General features: G+C 34.5%; 3 protein-coding genes across 14 annotated transcripts; all 3 read left to right on the forward strand.

Annotated features, from left to right (window-relative positions):
* Nucleotides 1-1039: 1039 nt before the first annotated feature.
* On the forward strand, nucleotides 1040-2939 carry LOC107812810 (uncharacterized). The gene is made up of 4 exons (XM_075218744.1): nucleotides 1040-1475; nucleotides 1684-1815; nucleotides 2106-2293; nucleotides 2496-2939. The coding sequence occupies exons 1-4, from the start codon at nucleotides 1040-1042 to the stop codon at nucleotides 2937-2939; spliced, it is 1200 nt and encodes a 399-aa protein (XP_075074845.1).
* Nucleotides 2940-10013: 7074 nt separating this feature from the next.
* Nucleotides 10014-15850, forward strand: LOC107812820 (serine/threonine-protein kinase-like protein At3g51990). Of its 12 annotated transcripts, none has more exons than XM_075217978.1 (11): nucleotides 10014-10145; nucleotides 10760-10914; nucleotides 11013-11158; nucleotides 11615-11742; nucleotides 11878-11995; nucleotides 12657-12804; nucleotides 12926-13053; nucleotides 13189-13306; nucleotides 13968-14115; nucleotides 14237-14364; nucleotides 15282-15850. In XM_075217978.1, exons 4-7 carry the CDS (start codon nucleotides 11668-11670, stop codon nucleotides 12927-12929), a joined length of 345 nt encoding a protein of 114 aa, XP_075074079.1. In that variant the 5' UTR covers nucleotides 10014-10145; nucleotides 10760-10914; nucleotides 11013-11158; nucleotides 11615-11667; the 3' UTR covers nucleotides 12930-13053; nucleotides 13189-13306; nucleotides 13968-14115; nucleotides 14237-14364; nucleotides 15282-15850. The 12 variants fall into 12 exon arrangements, with proteins under 12 accessions (XP_075074079.1, XP_075074073.1, XP_075074081.1 ...); XM_075217972.1 differs by having other exon boundaries at nucleotides 10019-10145; nucleotides 12913-13053; nucleotides 14224-14364; XM_075217980.1 differs by having other exon boundaries at nucleotides 10023-10145; nucleotides 10584-10914; nucleotides 12657-12814; nucleotides 12913-13053; nucleotides 14224-14364.
* Nucleotides 13219-15581, forward strand: LOC142162395 (uncharacterized). The gene is made up of 6 exons (XM_075218745.1): nucleotides 13219-13306; nucleotides 13968-14115; nucleotides 14259-14364; nucleotides 15148-15187; nucleotides 15282-15385; nucleotides 15483-15581. Exons 1-6 carry the CDS (start codon nucleotides 13219-13221, stop codon nucleotides 15579-15581), a joined length of 585 nt encoding a protein of 194 aa, XP_075074846.1.
* Nucleotides 15851-16409: the final 559 nt, after the last annotated feature.

Genomic DNA, 16409 nt, shown 5'->3' on the forward strand with positions numbered 1-16409 from the left:
AAACCTTCCTGCAACAGTGGAAATACAAACTGCAGGATACCAACGAACTCAAAGAACGGAGCAAAATCACACTTACGAATTTGAGAGAGAGAGAGACTGCGAATTAGGATGCAGTGTATTCAGAAAGAAAGAAGTTCTGGAGTGTTTTTCGTGTGTAGAAAATGGAGTCTTGCCTCAGAATTTATAGGCAATTATCAGAAGAGGCGTTTGGAAAAGGTGACTTTTCAGAAGAATACGCTGCCTGTCGCGGTTCTACCGCGACCGCGGTAGAACCGCGGTCAGAGAGGCTCTCTGAATAAACCTGTCGCGGTTCCACCGCGACCGCGGCAGAATCGCGGTCAGATAGGCTCTCTGAATCTTCATCAAGATTCTGTCGTATTTTCAGCAGTGACTTGGTATTTAATTATTTATTAAATAATTAAATAAATTTTGTCCAAAAAATAATCTCATCGATCATTTGCCAAATCCAAATCCAAATCCAAATCCAAAGCCAAAGCCAAAGCCAAAGGCGAGCCGAGCGAGCGACGACAACGACGCGAGGGTTCATTCTCTTCAATTCCTTTTAAGAGCTTTAAGAAGTGATTCTATATTTAAGCACACAAATGTGGTTGTCCCTCACCAAAGAGGGACAAAGTGCAAGACAAAAGTTCACTTTTTCAAATTTTATATTTTCCCTCCATTTTATTTCCCTCCATTTCAATTCACACTTCTTCTACTTTAAAGCCCAATGTCTTAAAGTCCAACAATATTTGTGGAGAAAAGATCATTAAAAGCAGTATTTTACTCAAGATATGTGTTTTTTAAACATTGTAGATAAATTGTAGCTACATTGTAGTTAAATTGTAGTTTATGTTACTTTATGTTAAAACAGTGATTTTGTTGCATCTACATTTATAATCTGTATTAAATATTGTATTTTTTTGTAGTTACTAGCTTGTATGCATTGGTGAAAACTGTAAATGGAACTTCAAGGCAACATCAATTAATGATTCCGCAATGTTCAAGATAAGGAGTTTCAACCGACAACACTTGCTCCTTAATGGACGAAACATTCATACAATGCAAACGTACTGCAGCTGTAGTTGGTAGCATGGTCATTCCAAAGTATTGTGATCCTAAGACTGTTTACACACAAAAGGACATACAAACTGACATGTTATCCGAACACGGAGTGAACCTAAGCTACATGCAAGCATGGAGAGCAAAGGAAAAGGCTTTACAGTTTTTGAGAGGGAATCCGGCTGACTCCTACAACAAATTACCCAAATATTTTTATATTCTTGAGGAGACTTATCCTGGTTCGGTTGTTAAATTGAAGAAGACAGCAGATGAATGCTTCTTATACGCATTTGTTGCTCTTTGTACATCAATAAGTTGTTGGCAACATTGTAGGCCAGTAGTAGTGGTTGATGGGACATTCTTAAAGTCAGCCTATAGGGGGATAATGCTGACAACAAGCACCATGGATGCAGCAGGTAAAAAGTATAAAAAATTTGTAATTATTTCGTAGGCAGTCTATAAAATGTAGATACATTGTAGTAATTTTGTAGTTATTTTGTAGCTATTACATGAAATGTAGATAAATTGTCTATATTATGAAGATATATTGTAGTTGTTATGTATTTATATTTTTATATACATTTTTAAAGCTGCCAATTAATATTTTATGAATTAATAATGTAGGTACAATATTGCCCTTGGCATATGCTGTGGTTGATTCTGAAAACGACGCATCTTGGAAGTGGTTCTTTGAGCAATTCAAGCAGGCATATGGTGAAAGACCTTCAATGTGTGTTGTTTCAGATAGGAATGAGAGTATACTGAAGGCAACATCAATTGTCTATCCGGGCATGCCACACTACTCTTGCATGTGGCATATTTGGACAAATATAAGGTCCAAATTCAAGAAGGGACATTTACAATTACATGAATTGTACTTTGCTACAGCACGGTCATACACTCTGGATGAATTAATGAAAGGATGTCGAAGATTGAAGAGGTAGACCCGCGTGTGAAATCTTACCTATATGATATTAGATATCATAGATGGTCAAGAGTACATGTAACAGTGAATAGAACGTGGACAATGATATCAAATATTGCAGAGTCGTTGAACGCTGTAACAAAAGATGCAAGAGAGCTGCCGATATTTGACCTTTTAGAGTATATGCGGACACTGCTAGAACGTTGGACCAACGAGAAGTTATTGAAGGCGAAGGGTATTTTCACATTTCTTGGGTCCAAATTCAACAAAGAATTAAAGAACAACAGAACATTATCTCAGAAGCTTAGGGTAAGATCTGTTTATTTGGTGCAGAAAAATAAATTACTTAATATGCAGTATTTCCAGATTGTAGATAAATTTTAGTCAAATTGTAGATAATTGTAGTTTGTAGATAAGGTGTAGAATATTTGTAGATGATTTGTAGATAAGTTGTAGATAATCTATCTTTATGATTAAGATAATATTTTTTCTGTTTGTTCTGCAATTGTAGGTGAGGGCTTCAACAGATCATATACATACTATGTTAGATGGTGTGAAGCGGTATATTGTGTCTCTAGAAAATAAGAAATGTAGTTGTGGCCAATTCCAACTTGAAGAACTTCCATGTGCGCATGCTTTGGCAGCATTAAGGCACAGGAATGAAACATATGAAAACTATTGCTCTCCGTATTACACAAGGGAGAGCCCTCTGCGTACGTATGAAATACCAGTAAATCCTCTTCCTGATGAAAGCAAATGGAATGTGCCACAACATATTTTGGATGAGCTAGTAAATCCACCGATGGGAGATAAAAGGCAACCAGGGAGACCTCAAAAGGAAAGATATAAAACATATAATGAAACAAAGTCAAAGAAGTACAAGGTGTCATGTGGAAATTGTGGAGGTAAAGGGCATAACAAAAGATCTTGCAAGAATGCGCCCAAGAAGAAATGAATATCATGTAGTTAGAATAGTTATTCAAACTAACTGTTAGTGAGTTAAAGTTAGCAGATTTTTTGTGTAATTGTTTAAGTTTTTAAAGATCATTATGAAGTAGACTACAATTTGTTTATGTGTGTTTAATATGCTTTTATGTATCGTGTCAGACATCTAAATTTGTCTTTGATATAGTGTAATTAAATTTTAATATTTATTATCTACAATACAACCGATATTAAAAAAGTAACTTTAATGTAAAGTGTTTCCAGATTGTAGGTAAAATATAGGTTAAATAAAGTTAAATTGTAGTCTTGGTAATAATTTGTAGATGATTTGTAGATAAATTGTGGATAATATATTTCTATGATTGGAGTATTTATTTCTTCTGTTTGTTGTGTAATTTAACTTCAACTGACAGTTATATACAAATATTACCTAGAACTTGAAGGTATTTCATAAAAATTATGAACATATACAACTACAAAATTATATACAATAACTACATTGAGTGTTTCCAAAATGTAGATATTGTGAAGATTATTTGTAGGCAAATTGTATTCTAACATCAAAATACTCATGTTTAATATAATGAAGATATAGTGCTGTAAATAACCAATTTATATTCAAGTGAACAACTAATAATGAAAGATAAAATAACAAAACAAAAAGGTATGCTGCAATAAAAAAATAAATTTTGTACATAAAGTAGTGTATTCTCCTTCAACTATAAATTGGCATCAACTAAACTAGGAAAACATGACACTATTTCTTCTTTCTCTAGACTCTAGTCTTCTCATTCAAAGTAGGAGCACCCTTCCTCCTTGCTAGCCTGCTTGTAACCTCACTTTCACTGATTGACCCATCTTCTTGCTTCTTTGTAGAATAGTCCCATAGGAGAGCTCTATAGCGTCTACGGTGTTGGTCGATATCCGAAAGGTCTTCTGAAGGGATTGACAAATCTCCAAGGCTAACATACTCTACAAAAACAGCCACAAATACACCACAATCGCTGCATAAGACAAAACAATTTAATTATTTAACAAATGATTATAAAATAATAATAATTAAACATCTAGAAAGAGAGAATAGTTTTTGTACGGTGATCCTTCCTTTTGTTGTGGAATCTCCGCAACCATCCACTGTATGTTGAGAGAGTCTGTAACTGGTTTCTCAATGTATGCCTTTGTGGTCTTGAAGTCAATGTCTTTACGCTTCCCGTAGAAACCAGTGCAAGATAAATACAGAGGGATAATGATTGAAAACTTATCAACACATGATTCAACAACATTATGATGGTGTGAAGACACCATGAAATCATACACATAAAGTTGTTTGTCCGCTATGTCGAAAACGACCAACAACCAATGGAAATTCTCTACAATGTTCACGGGCATGATGGCATAGTCAACTTCATCCCAGGCAACATTAGTAAGAAGTCTATACCCAAGAATATATTATGCAATATCATCATCGGGTTTAACAACCGAATACTTTTTTTCTGGCGGAGAACTTATGAACTTCTCATAGATTTGTTCAATCTTTGACTTGAACAAGCAATCGGTTGTTGTAAACCTAGTGTTGTTGTTGTTGGGGCCATATTTGCCTCTTTTTCTCAGATAATACATAATAACATCAATGTACTGCAAAATAAAATAAAATCTACTATAAGCTACAGTGTAACTACAATTATCAACAAAGCAGCTACACTTTAAACTATAAAGCCAGAATTCAAATAATCTAACAAATAGCTACACTTTAGCTGCTATACACAGCAACACATGGAACACAACCACTACCATAAGGTCTCAATAATATCTACATTCAAACTACAGTTAATATTATAAGTCTTCAACTCGCTCTACAATTTAACTACAAATTAACTACAATCATGAAATACAGATATACCAATTCTGTCCAAATTACCAAATATACAATTTTATATATAATTCATCATTAAATATGATACATAAGGTCCAACCTAAATACAATCACACTATAAATAATAAGAGCAACATTTATAAGAAATGTCTACATTATATCTACAATTTATAATAAAAGGCATGGTCACATATATTTCATATCTACAATATAACTACAATTATACTACAAAACAGAAGACAAAATATATCTTGTGAATTTATTCTTTGATACTTACCGAGTCATTGAGGACTTGTTCGGAGTGAGCAAGGGAATAAAACTAGTCCTTTTTATCCACCTTTTCAACTCCAAGGTCTAACCAAGGCTTGATTTGGTTATCCTTTATGAAAAGGGAGCCTTCCTCCTGTAACAACAAATAAATGTCCAATCAAAAAAAAATCACAGAATGAATTACATATTTAAACTTTAAAATGCTGAAATGAAAGTGTCAAATTAAGCATTCATACCTCTTAGATACTTTGTCACTATGGTGGTATAACCACTTGTTGAACTTATCTAACACATCAGAATCTACATTTTAACCTATAAGAGTTGTGAAGGGGTGCTTGAGGTAGAAAAATTTAGGTCCAATAGAGCTGCTGCCTCCAGAACTATATAGAGGTATGAAAAGTGATTGTGCATGTTTCCCCGGTTGTTTTGTTCTCCCCGGATGAATAGGGGTTGCTTCATCTGGTATGGGCTCGCCATACTTAACCAATTGTGTTAAGTTGTCTGGCAACTCAAAGTCATCCAATGTCACACCCTTCTTATCAATGCATGATCCTTCAGAAATAACTTCATCCACATGATGTGCATCTTCACCTTCATTTAGTTATTTCTCAATGACTTGTTCTGTCTGAGCTGCTACAATCACTCCGTGAATTGGGGACTGTGCATTGATATCTTCAATATCTGTTACATAAAACATAACTTACTTAACAGGAATGTAAAATTGTATAAACAACAATTATTTATTCTGAATGACAGTATGCTATTATACCTGCTTGTTCTACCTCAACTGCTTCTTGAAATTCTGAATATAAGTCAACATGTGCTGGAACATGTTCTGAACAAACTGCAACTTCAATTTATAATTAAAAAAAGGTAAATAATACTAGATAATGCTGCATTGAAAGTTGTAGATATATGTAGGAAGTTGTAGATAAAATGTGAATAATAAAACTATGCTCTATAAAGTTTTATACTAAGTGTATATATTTGTAGGTATTTTGTAGATACCTGTGTTGCTTGTGCTTGCATGCACTTGATCACCAATATTGAACTGAAATTGTTGGTTGTTCACTCCTTGTTGTTGGTCATTATTTTTGGTTGAACTACCAGCAAACTAAAGATTTTATGTTAGTTTGAGTATATTATTTCATATGTCATAATTTGTTTTGGTATATAAATATATGTCAACTCTTACCTTTGCCTCATCCACATCATATCTCCTGTTTATCAAATTCAAAACACTCTTCATAGAATCATCTATAAACACTCGAAGGTCATGGAGTTCCTCAAATACAGCTTTCCTAAAATCCTCTAACTTTCCATCAACCTAAAAGTTAAAAATACAGTTAGTTGGTAATTTTATTCAAATAAATTACAAATCAGTTTAATTATGTACGAGGCAGTATTGTTTTCACAATTGTCTACAAATTGCTACAGTTATACTACAATTTAACTACAATGTGTGCAATCCCAACAGGGCTGACTATAGAATTATATTACAATCTAACTACAATGTATACTACATAAATTGTTATGAAATGTAGATAAATTGTAGCAAATATGTAAATATATTGTATTTAATAATATTACCTGTTTAATTCCCTTTTCTAGCTTCGTGAGCTTCTTAGCCACAAATTCTTTGTCCTATTGACAATCTGTATGTTTGGGTTCCAATGTTGGAGAATCAACATTTGGAACCTCTGATGATTGTGCACCTTATTCATCTTCATACTCAATCTTGTTTGGCAGAGTAAACACTCAAATCTCTTCTCCAGATTCAGTCATGCTTGTGAACTGAATAATGAAAAAAACAGTTAGTTCCACTAAGACAGAAAATGTAGACTAATTGTAGATATTATGAAGGTAAATGTAGCAACATACAAAACTGAAAAAAATACATTAATCCACTCAGGCTTGATCATCTTCTCTTTAAAGGCAGTTAGCCAAATCTACCCCTTAGTAACTGACCATCTTAATATGCGAGGTATTGAGTCAGAACACCTCGGAGCAAGCTCCGTGCTGACGGTCGAGCAACACTCATAAAGCCACACTTGCAAGGCTAATGAGTATCCCCGTATGAGATAAGAATGTATACGGGGATTTAGACGATGCCTAACGGATTCCATAACCTGATTGAACGATTTAATACCCCATGGGTATGACTCAAACTGACCAGACTCTACCAAATAGAACCTAAAGTGGTCTATAAAAGATACATGGTCTTTGTCATAAGGGCAAACAAAAAATTCCAAAAGATAAAGAATGCACAACTTGACTGTATCCTCGTTGTTTACCCAAGATCTATTTGTTACTATGTTTTTCAAATACCACTTCTCTACTCTTTTTTTGTTAGGAAAATAACTATTCATTAACTTGCTAACATAACTAGAAGTATATCCATAATCTGTAAACTGATTCACACAATTTAAACCGATAATTAAACCAAACTCTCTCAATGAAAAATTCAATTTTCCCCCTTCAAGTGAACTGAAAAAAAATGATTCATTAGACTTAGACAGTTCATACTTCATCAGAAGATGAATAGCTTGGTTTTGCATGCAAATGGAGGGGAGAGACCATAAATAACCAAAACAAGTATTTTTAAAAAACTTTAAAGCATTTGGAGACAATAACTCTTTTGTCTGGCTAGGAATGCTATGATCACACAAAGTGTGGAATCTAAGCACCCCATAATCCACATTATGTGGGGCAAAATAATGTCCATTCTGCACAAAATGATAAATTATTTCACATTAGTAAACTGCATAAAAATAAAGCATTAATCTACATATTATCTACATATAACTACACAATAACTACACAAATAGCTAAAAACAAATCAGGAAGAAAAAATACATACAAATCTGCTTCAAAAAAATACAGCCTACCCACACATATAACTACAAAATACTACAAGACATCTACAGATATATACATTATCTTCAAAAATGCAGTAAGAGAAAAGTAACTACAGCTCTGTTTCAAAATTTAAAAGCTAACGACAATATAACTACAAAACGACTACAAAATAATTATAATTATAAACTGTAGAAAATCACAACTACAAATAATCTATAAAATTAAGACAACTAATCTACAATTTACCAAAACACTTAGAATAGATATTTTTACATCCAAAACAAAATTAAAAAACTGGAAACAAAAATAATAAATGTTTACCTTCACCAAATTTCTGAACCAATTTTGGAGTTTTTTGGACTGTTTCTTCGTTTTTTGTTTTGAGTAAGCAGGAGACAACTTGGGTTTTTTAACTGTTGGAATATTAGGGACATCTTCAGCAAAGTCGTCGTCTACACATACATCTTTCCCCTTTCTTTTGAGTTGTTTGCCGCCTGGTGTAGCACTTCCTCCAGCATCTACATCGTGCATTTGCTTTGTTCTCATCTCGGCACAGATTTGTCTAGGAGATGAACTGTGAGTAGTAGGTTCCATTGTATATGTAGATTTTACTTATTTTTGTGGTGATTTTTGTGTTAAAACACCCAAATCGAAAGAAGGGATATCACCTACTGTAGATTTTTTAGGTATTTTTTGGGGAGATTTGATGTTCTTCATGGTTTAACTTCAACTTGACTAAAGATGAGAACGAATTTTGTAGAATGATAACTTCAATATTTGGTGAATTTAAATGGAGAATAATGAAGAACGTGGGTAGCTTTTGTTCTGTAAAGAAGAAAACAGACGCTAAACGTGGGGGAGTGAAGGGTAAAGGTAAAACGTGGGGGGGGGAGAGTTACGGGTAAAGGTAAAACGTGGGGAGGGGTGAGGTTGAGCTGAAAGGAAAGAGAAATGTGGGAATATACGGTACTATAATTATGCCTCATATAAATGCCCCATTAATTATATCCCTGTTTTAAATTATGGTATATAAATGGTAATTTAGTATACTAAATGTAATTATCTCTAACCTTAAACATTGAGGGTAATATGGTTTCATATGTAGCATAGGAAGGTAAAAATTTCAAAAAAAAAAAGTACTTTTGGCCCAAAAAAAACTTGGCCAAACGGGCTATTAATCACCATCAAGTTCGGTACCAAAGCAAATGAAAAATAAAAATAATAAATTTTGGTGCTAAATTGATCCTCACTAATAATTTGAATTATTATACAAATGGTACTATTGACTTCTTTTGTACACAAGGAAAATTTGCAGAACCTCATTCTTCGGCAAAATCCTGAGCGAGGGCATCTCCAACTTTTATCCCAATTTTTGTCCCCAAAATGGGGATTTCCCCATTTTGGGGACAACTTACTCCAACCATTCCCCCATTTTTTTCCCAAACTTTTTTATATTCTTCTCTCTCTTCTATATTATATTATTATCTTTCATTTCAATTTTATTTTTAATTTTCATTAAACAAATTCCATCTTTTATTTTTATTAATTTGTAATTTCCATAATTAAAATAATTCATAAAATTTTAAATAATATAATTTGTAAGCAATTATTATAGATTGACTAATAATTCAAATAAAAGTGAAATCATTGTGATACAAGATTAATTAAATACATATTACATAACGATAAAATTCATTCGAAATACTAGATAAACATTCAACTTCAACCTCTAGTATTCTCCCATAAATGATCTATTAATGCATTACGAAGTGCAAAATGAGCATCTTTGTCCTTAATTCTCCTATGTCGAAATAAAAATTCTTGAAATCGTTGATTTTCATCTACTGTCATTTCTACATAAAAATAATAAATGCACGAAAAATAATTTATCAAAATTATACACCAAAGTTAAGATATAATATTAATATTATAAATACATTACATAAACATAATTAGATATATATAAAGAGATAAATTAAAAGATTAAATAATAAATAATAATAAAAAAGTAATGAAATTATAAAATAATAATAAAAAAGTGATTAATAGTAATGGAGGAGATAAATAGTGTACCCATATTTGAGTAACATTATTCATCCTATTTTGGGGACAAAAATGGGGGAGGAACAAGAATGGGGCAAGGTTGGAGATGGCATGAGTGAAACAAAAAGAAAGAATTCTTCGTCAAAATCATGCCTTTCTAGAGCTCTAAAGGTGATTATTTTCGATTTATCTTCGTTCTTTTATATTGATTTATATCTATTTTTGACGTGCCGATCTATTTTCATTTCTAGGGTTTTGGTTTAGTTTATCTTCCCAGAGACCGTACGATATCTGTGATTTTTTAGAAGAAATTTAGAATGTGTTTCGTATTATTCAAAATTTTCATATGGTCTGATTACGAGGGGCGGAGGCACAAATTCTGTATATGAGATTCGACATGGAAAATCCGCTTAGGTTGATAATGTCATGCCTGCCCTAAATCTTAATATAGCTTCCTACGTTATTGACGCATGCAATTGGGTGTTTCCTTTTTTGTTCTTGGTATTTTGTTACAAAATTTCAATTCCCCTATTATCATTTACGGATTTCAATCCCTTCTTATTATAATGTTGTATGACCCTCTTGCCACTTCTTTACTGGTTGCTTCAGCCTGTCTTGTATAGGAAAAGAATACCCAGTGAAAAATGATCTTCCTGACGTCACTGTGGAAAGTGATATTTTTGATGTCACTGTGGAAAGTGATATTGTTGATCTCATTGTGAAAAATGATCATCTTGACCTCACATTTGAGAAATTGAGACAGTATACGGGTCAATTTTCTCCAGATAATCTTGTTGGAATCTCTCAATATGGTAAGCTCTACCGTTGGAAGATGCCTGTGTGTTTGAATCAAGAAGATGAAACTACCAAAGATGTGGCTGTCAAGATTCTGTTTGATCCTAGGGTTCTTCGAGACAATAAAGACCTAGTGAGATTTGAGGTTTGTGTCTCTATTATGTGTGTGTGCACAATCTCTTACCTACTGATTCTTTTCCTAGTTTATGCTTAGTATGGAAGATTGCTTGTATATGCTTGTAGGATGAACTTAAATTCTTGCAAGATCCAAGGATTAGGGGCAATCCGAACTTAGTGAAATTGATTGGATATTGTCCGAGAGGATAAAATTCTGGGGGTTGTTTACGATCTCAAACCACGTGACACCTTGTATAACTTTATCATTCAAGGTACCTCTCTACTCTCATATTTATATTTATTGATTTTTTACTATCAATCCAAGTCTTGGTGGATAGAGTTACCCGGTACCTGTGCTAGTAGAAGGTAGCAGGTACCCATTGGAATTAGTCGAGGTGTGCGCAAGCTGGCCCGGACAGTACGGTAATAAAAAATAATATTACATGTTCAACCTTGTCTCGAGTATCTTCTGCTGTTAAATGCATTTCCTTTTGCCATATCGAGGTTTATACTAGTGAGACCATTGAGTAAAAGATCTGTTGTCACTAGAAGGTGGAAATAGCTGTTATATGGGGAAGAGGCCTTAAAAAAGAGGGCTTGGGGGGGGGTAGACACATGTAGTAAATCCTTTTCTTAATCACGGTGACAGGCGAAAAAATTTATTCATGAAAAAAAGGAGGACGAGATGTGCAGACAATGTAATTACTTTTTCTAGTTTTCTTGTTCAGATGAGTTCAAATGGCTGGACAGAGTTAGGGCTGCACCTGCATTAGCTCGCTTGATGAATCTCTTGCATGGTCAGAAGTCACAATACCTGATTCGCAACATTAATCTAGCTCACATAGTGCTCGACAAGGTACGTTATTACAAATACGTTTTGTTGTTTCCACTGGGTATGTAAAGTTCCTGGCCGTGTGTTGACATTGTTATTTTGTGTTTGCACACAATATTTCATGAATGAGTAAAAATAGTGTCTGTTCTTTCTCTCCAGGATTTCAATCCCATCCTGTTTGAATTTGGTATGTTACTTGGAAGTAATTTGGATAAGACAGTCAGTCATCGTGAAGCTGGAACTTTTGGCTACATTGCTCCAGATGTTGCTCAATGTGGTACTAGTCCCTAAACCCAGTCATTGTTTCAATCAAATATAACAATTGTAAATTAGCGTTGTTTTCATTATATTTACATGTTGTTTTCATTATCTTGTGGAGGTGCCACTTGATTTTATCAATTTTAGAAGTTTGGTGTATTGAAAACATTTCTCATTAAACTTATTGGAGTTGTCGTCCTGCCAAGTTCCAAATTGACCCCTTGTTAATTTTTTGATGTATAAAGGTTGATACAATATCTTTGGAGGAAAATAGGCGAATAATTGTGTTTAAAATACATCATCCTTTCCACTCTTTTTTTCTGTCCTACCATTCTAAGCAAATTTATCCAAAAGTTTCTGAAACCAAGATGATGGTTTGTAGGAAACAACAGTTTGCGATAAGAACTTGCAGGGATTAAATGTGAAGCCCCATAGGAACTTGTAGGGATTAAATTCTAAGCAAGTCCAAGTAAAGCACCATGGAGTTTTTGATATCATTTCTAGTTTTCTTTTTCCCTTTAGAGTACGACTTTATTCTTCTTGTTTTTAGTGTGCTGCTTTACTTGGACTTGCGAAAAGAAATGGTACTTGTATCTTTCACAGCCCGTCCATTTTGTTGTTCTTTCTTTCGCTGAAGCATCTGTTCTTATGCGCTTTTCATGCTTGTAAAATATGTGCAGGTGCGTGGACTGTCAAATCTGATGTTTACTCATTTGGTATTTTGCTCTTAGATCTTATGAGCAAAAGAGTTATTGATGTGAAAAACACCGTAGCGACTGCAGTTGATTTGTGGGCCTTGAAAGAGTATAAGCCCTGCAGGCGAATCAGGTAGACACATGTAGGAAATCCTTTTCTTAATCACGGTGACAGGCGGAAAAATTTATTCATGAAAAAAAGGAGGACGAGATGTGCAGACAATGTAATTACTTTTTTTAGTTTTCTTGTTCAGATGAGTTCAAATGGCTGGACAGAGTTAGGGCTGCACCTGCATTAGCTCGCTTGGTGAATCTCTTGCATGGTCAGAAGTCACAATACCTGATTCACAACATTAATCCAGCTCACATAGTGCTCGACAAGGTACGTTATTACAAATACGTTTTGTTGTTTCCACTGGGTATGTAAAGTTCCCGGCCGTGTGTTGACATTGTTATTTTGTGTTTGCACACAATATTTCATGACTGAGTAAAAATAGTGTCTGTTCTTTCTCTCCAGGATTTCAATCCCATTCTGTTTGAATTTGGTATGTTACTTGGAAGTAATTTGGATAAGATTGTCAGTCATCGTGAAGCTGGAACTTTTGGCTACATTGCTCCAGATGTTGCTCAATGTGGTACTAGTCCCTAAACCCAGTCATTGTTTTAATCAAATATAACAGTTGTAAATTAGCGTTGTTTTCATTATATTTACATGTTATTTTCATTATCTTGTGGAGGTGCCACTTGATTTTATCAATTTTAGAAGTTTGGTGTATTGAAAACATTTCTCATTAAACTTATTGGAGTTGTCGTCCTGCCAAGTTCCAAATTGACCCCTTGTTAATTTTTTGATGTATAAAGGTTGACACAATATCTTTGGAGGAAAAGAGGCGAATAATTGTGTTTAAAATACATCATCCTTTCCACTCTTTTTTTCTGTCCTACCATTCTAAGCAAATTTATCCAAAAGTTTCTGAAACCAAGATGATGGTTTGTAGGAAACAACAGTTTGCGATAAGAACTTGCAGGGATTAAATGTGAAGCCCCATAGGAACTTGTAGGGATTAAATTCTAAGCAAGTCCAAGTAAAGCACCATGGAGTTTTTGAAACCATTTCTAGTTTTCTTTTTCCCGTTATAGTACGACTTTATTCTTCTTGTTTTTAGTGTGCTGCTTTACTTGGACTTGCGAAAAGAAATGGTGCTTGTATCTTTCACAGCCCGTCCATTTTGTTGTTCTTTCTTTCGCTGAAGCATCTGTTCTTATGCGCTTTTCATGCTTGTAAAATATGTGCAGGTGCGTGGACTGTCAAATCTGATGTTTACTCATTTGGTATTTTGCTCTTAGATCTTATGAGCAAAAGAGTTATTGATGTGAAAAACACTGTAGCGACTGCAGTTGAGTTGTGGGCCTTGAAAGAGTATAAGCCCTGCATGCGAATCAGGTAAACACATATAGGAAATCCTTTTCCTAATCATGGTGACAGGCGGAAAAATTTATTCATGAAAAAAAGGAGGACGAGATGTGCAGACAATGTAATTACTTTTTTTAGTTTTCTTGGTCAGATGAGTTCAAATGGCTGGATAGAGTTAGGGCTGCACCTGCATTAGCTCGCTTGGTGAATCTCTTGCATGGTCAGAAGTCACAATACCTGATTCACAACATTAATCCAGCTCACATAGTGCTCGACAAGGTACGTTATTACAAATACGTTTTGTTGTTTCCACTGGGTATGTAAAGTTCCTGGCCGTGTGTTGACATTGTTATTTTGTGTTTGCACACAATATTTCATGACTGAGTAAAAATAGTGTCTGTTCTTTCTCTCCATGATTTCAATCCCATCCTGTTTAAATTTGGTATGTTACTTGGAAGTAATTTGGATAAGACAGTCAGTCATCGTGAAGCTGGAACTTTTGGCTACATTGCTCCAGATGTTGCTCAATGTGGTACTAGTCCCTAAACTCAGTCATTGTTTTAATCAAATATAACAGTTGTAAATTAGCGTTGTTTTCATTATATTTACATGTTGTTTCATTATCTTGTGGAGGTGCCACTTGATTTTATCAATTTTAGAAGTTTGGCGTATTGAAAACATTTCTCATTAAACTTATTGGAGCTGTCGTCCTGCCAAGTTCCAAATTGACCCCTTGTTAATTTTTTGATGTATAAAGGTTGACACAATATCTTTGGAGGAAAAGAGGCGAATAATTGTGTTTAAAATACATCATCCTTTCCACTCTTTTTTTCTGTCCTACCATTCTAAGCAAATTTATCCAAAAGTTTCTGAAACCAAGATGATGGTTTGTAGGAAACAACAGTTTGCGATAAGAACTTGCAGGGATTAAATGTGAAGCCCCATAGGAATTTGTAGGGATTAAATTCTAAGCAAGTCCAAGTAAAGCACCATGGAGTTTTTGAAACCATTTCTAGTTTTCTTTTTCCCGTTATATTACGACTTTATTCTTCTTGTTTTTAGTGTGCTGCTTTACTTGGACTTGCGAAAAGAAATGGTGCTTGTATCTTTCACAGCCCGTCCATTTCGTTGTTCTTTCTTTCTTTCGCTGAAGCATCTGTTCTTATGCGCTTTTCATGCTTGTAAAATATGTGCAGGTGCGTGGACTGTCAAATCTGATGTTTACTCATTTGGTGTTTTGCTCTTAGATCTTATGAGCAAAAGAGTTATTGATGTGAAAAACACCGTAGCGACTGAAAGAGTACAAGCCTGGGTGTTCACTTGTGCACCAAAGTCTTGAGGATGATCCAGACTTTGATCCTCGTGATGGACCTAAAATGACAGATCTTGCAATGCAGTGTTTGGATGAAAAAGAAAAGAAGCGACCACTAATGAAAGAGGTTGTTAACCGTCTGGAGGCTTTACATGTTGTGCAACAGCATGCAGAGAGAAAATGAGTTCTTTCTTAAGATGTTAAATGTTAGACGTTAATATGATATATCAGGCTTCCCTTCCAATTAATGCCCAGTGATGCATGTACTAAGTGGATCAGTTAGATAGTAGGTTTACAGTGGATACTAATTTGACCCTTTCATTTTGATGGAAATGCTGGTAAACTTGTTTGCTGAAGCCAATGCAATGCGCTAGCCTTGTTACCAGCATACGATTGATAATAGGGCATTTAATCTCTCTTTTCAATAGATTTAGAATTCTATTGTCATGTCCACTTTGTGTGTTTCTTAACGTTTTTTTCCCACGTCTATGCTATCGGACGTTAACTGGAGCTAAATATACCCTTCTTTTGAAAATTCTTTGACTCGTTAATCCAACTCCTTCCTTTGACAAGACAAAATCTCACCATCCTATGTGAAAGTCCAAATTGTGTTTAGTCTTTTATGTAATGAAAAATCCCCTCCCCCCCGCTGCTCTTCTTAATTTGCGGCATCAAATCAAGGCTCACAAAGGAAGAAGAAGCTAGATTAAGCTCAAGGTATCCTACCATTTTTTCTTAAATCTCCAATAAAAAATGTGGCTGAACTCACCTCCCTTCCTGAGACACTTCCTTCAACAACTACCCACCCTACCTTTTAAGAGTGTGTGCGCGCCTATATATCTATTGATATTGAAGTGTAAATGGAGTAGTACATTATGGATATCCATATTATATTCATATTATCCATTGAATAACTCATTTTTTATCCGTTTTAAACATGGACCGGGTCGGATAATTTATCCATTTTTGCATTGTCCGTTTTCGATGGGCCCGTTTGCCACTTCTAAGCTTA

Source organism: Nicotiana tabacum, chromosome 7, assembly GCF_000715075.1.
Source record: "Nicotiana tabacum cultivar K326 chromosome 7, ASM71507v2, whole genome shotgun sequence".
In the NCBI taxonomy this organism is placed as follows: Eukaryota; Viridiplantae; Streptophyta; class Magnoliopsida; order Solanales; family Solanaceae; genus Nicotiana; species Nicotiana tabacum.

Bases quoted from the DNA above. Each gene is read 5' to 3' on its own strand.
- LOC107812810 (XM_075218744.1), top strand. From the start codon at position 1,040: ATGGACGAAACATTCATACAATGCAAACGTACTGCAGCTGTAGTTGGT. The intron at 1,816-2,105 runs GTATACTGAAGG...CAAATATTGCAG, and splicing joins TGTTTCAGATAGGAATGAGA to AGTCGTTGAACGCTGTAACA. The intron at 2,294-2,495 runs GTAAGATCTGTT...CTGCAATTGTAG, and splicing joins CATTATCTCAGAAGCTTAGG to GTGAGGGCTTCAACAGATCA.
- LOC107812820 (XM_075217972.1), top strand. From the start codon at position 11,668: ATGAATCTCTTGCATGGTCAGAAGTCACAATACCTGATTCGCAACATT. The intron at 11,743-11,877 runs GTACGTTATTAC...CTTTCTCTCCAG, and splicing joins CTCACATAGTGCTCGACAAG to GATTTCAATCCCATCCTGTT. The intron at 11,996-12,656 runs GTACTAGTCCCT...AAATATGTGCAG, and splicing joins TCCAGATGTTGCTCAATGTG to GTGCGTGGACTGTCAAATCT.
- LOC142162395 (XM_075218745.1), top strand. From the start codon at position 13,219: ATGTTACTTGGAAGTAATTTGGATAAGATTGTCAGTCATCGTGAAGCT. The intron at 14,365-15,147 runs GTACGTTATTAC...TCTTGTTTTTAG, and splicing joins CTCACATAGTGCTCGACAAG to TGTGCTGCTTTACTTGGACT. The intron at 15,386-15,482 runs GTACAAGCCTGG...CTTGCAATGCAG, and splicing joins ACACCGTAGCGACTGAAAGA to TGTTTGGATGAAAAAGAAAA.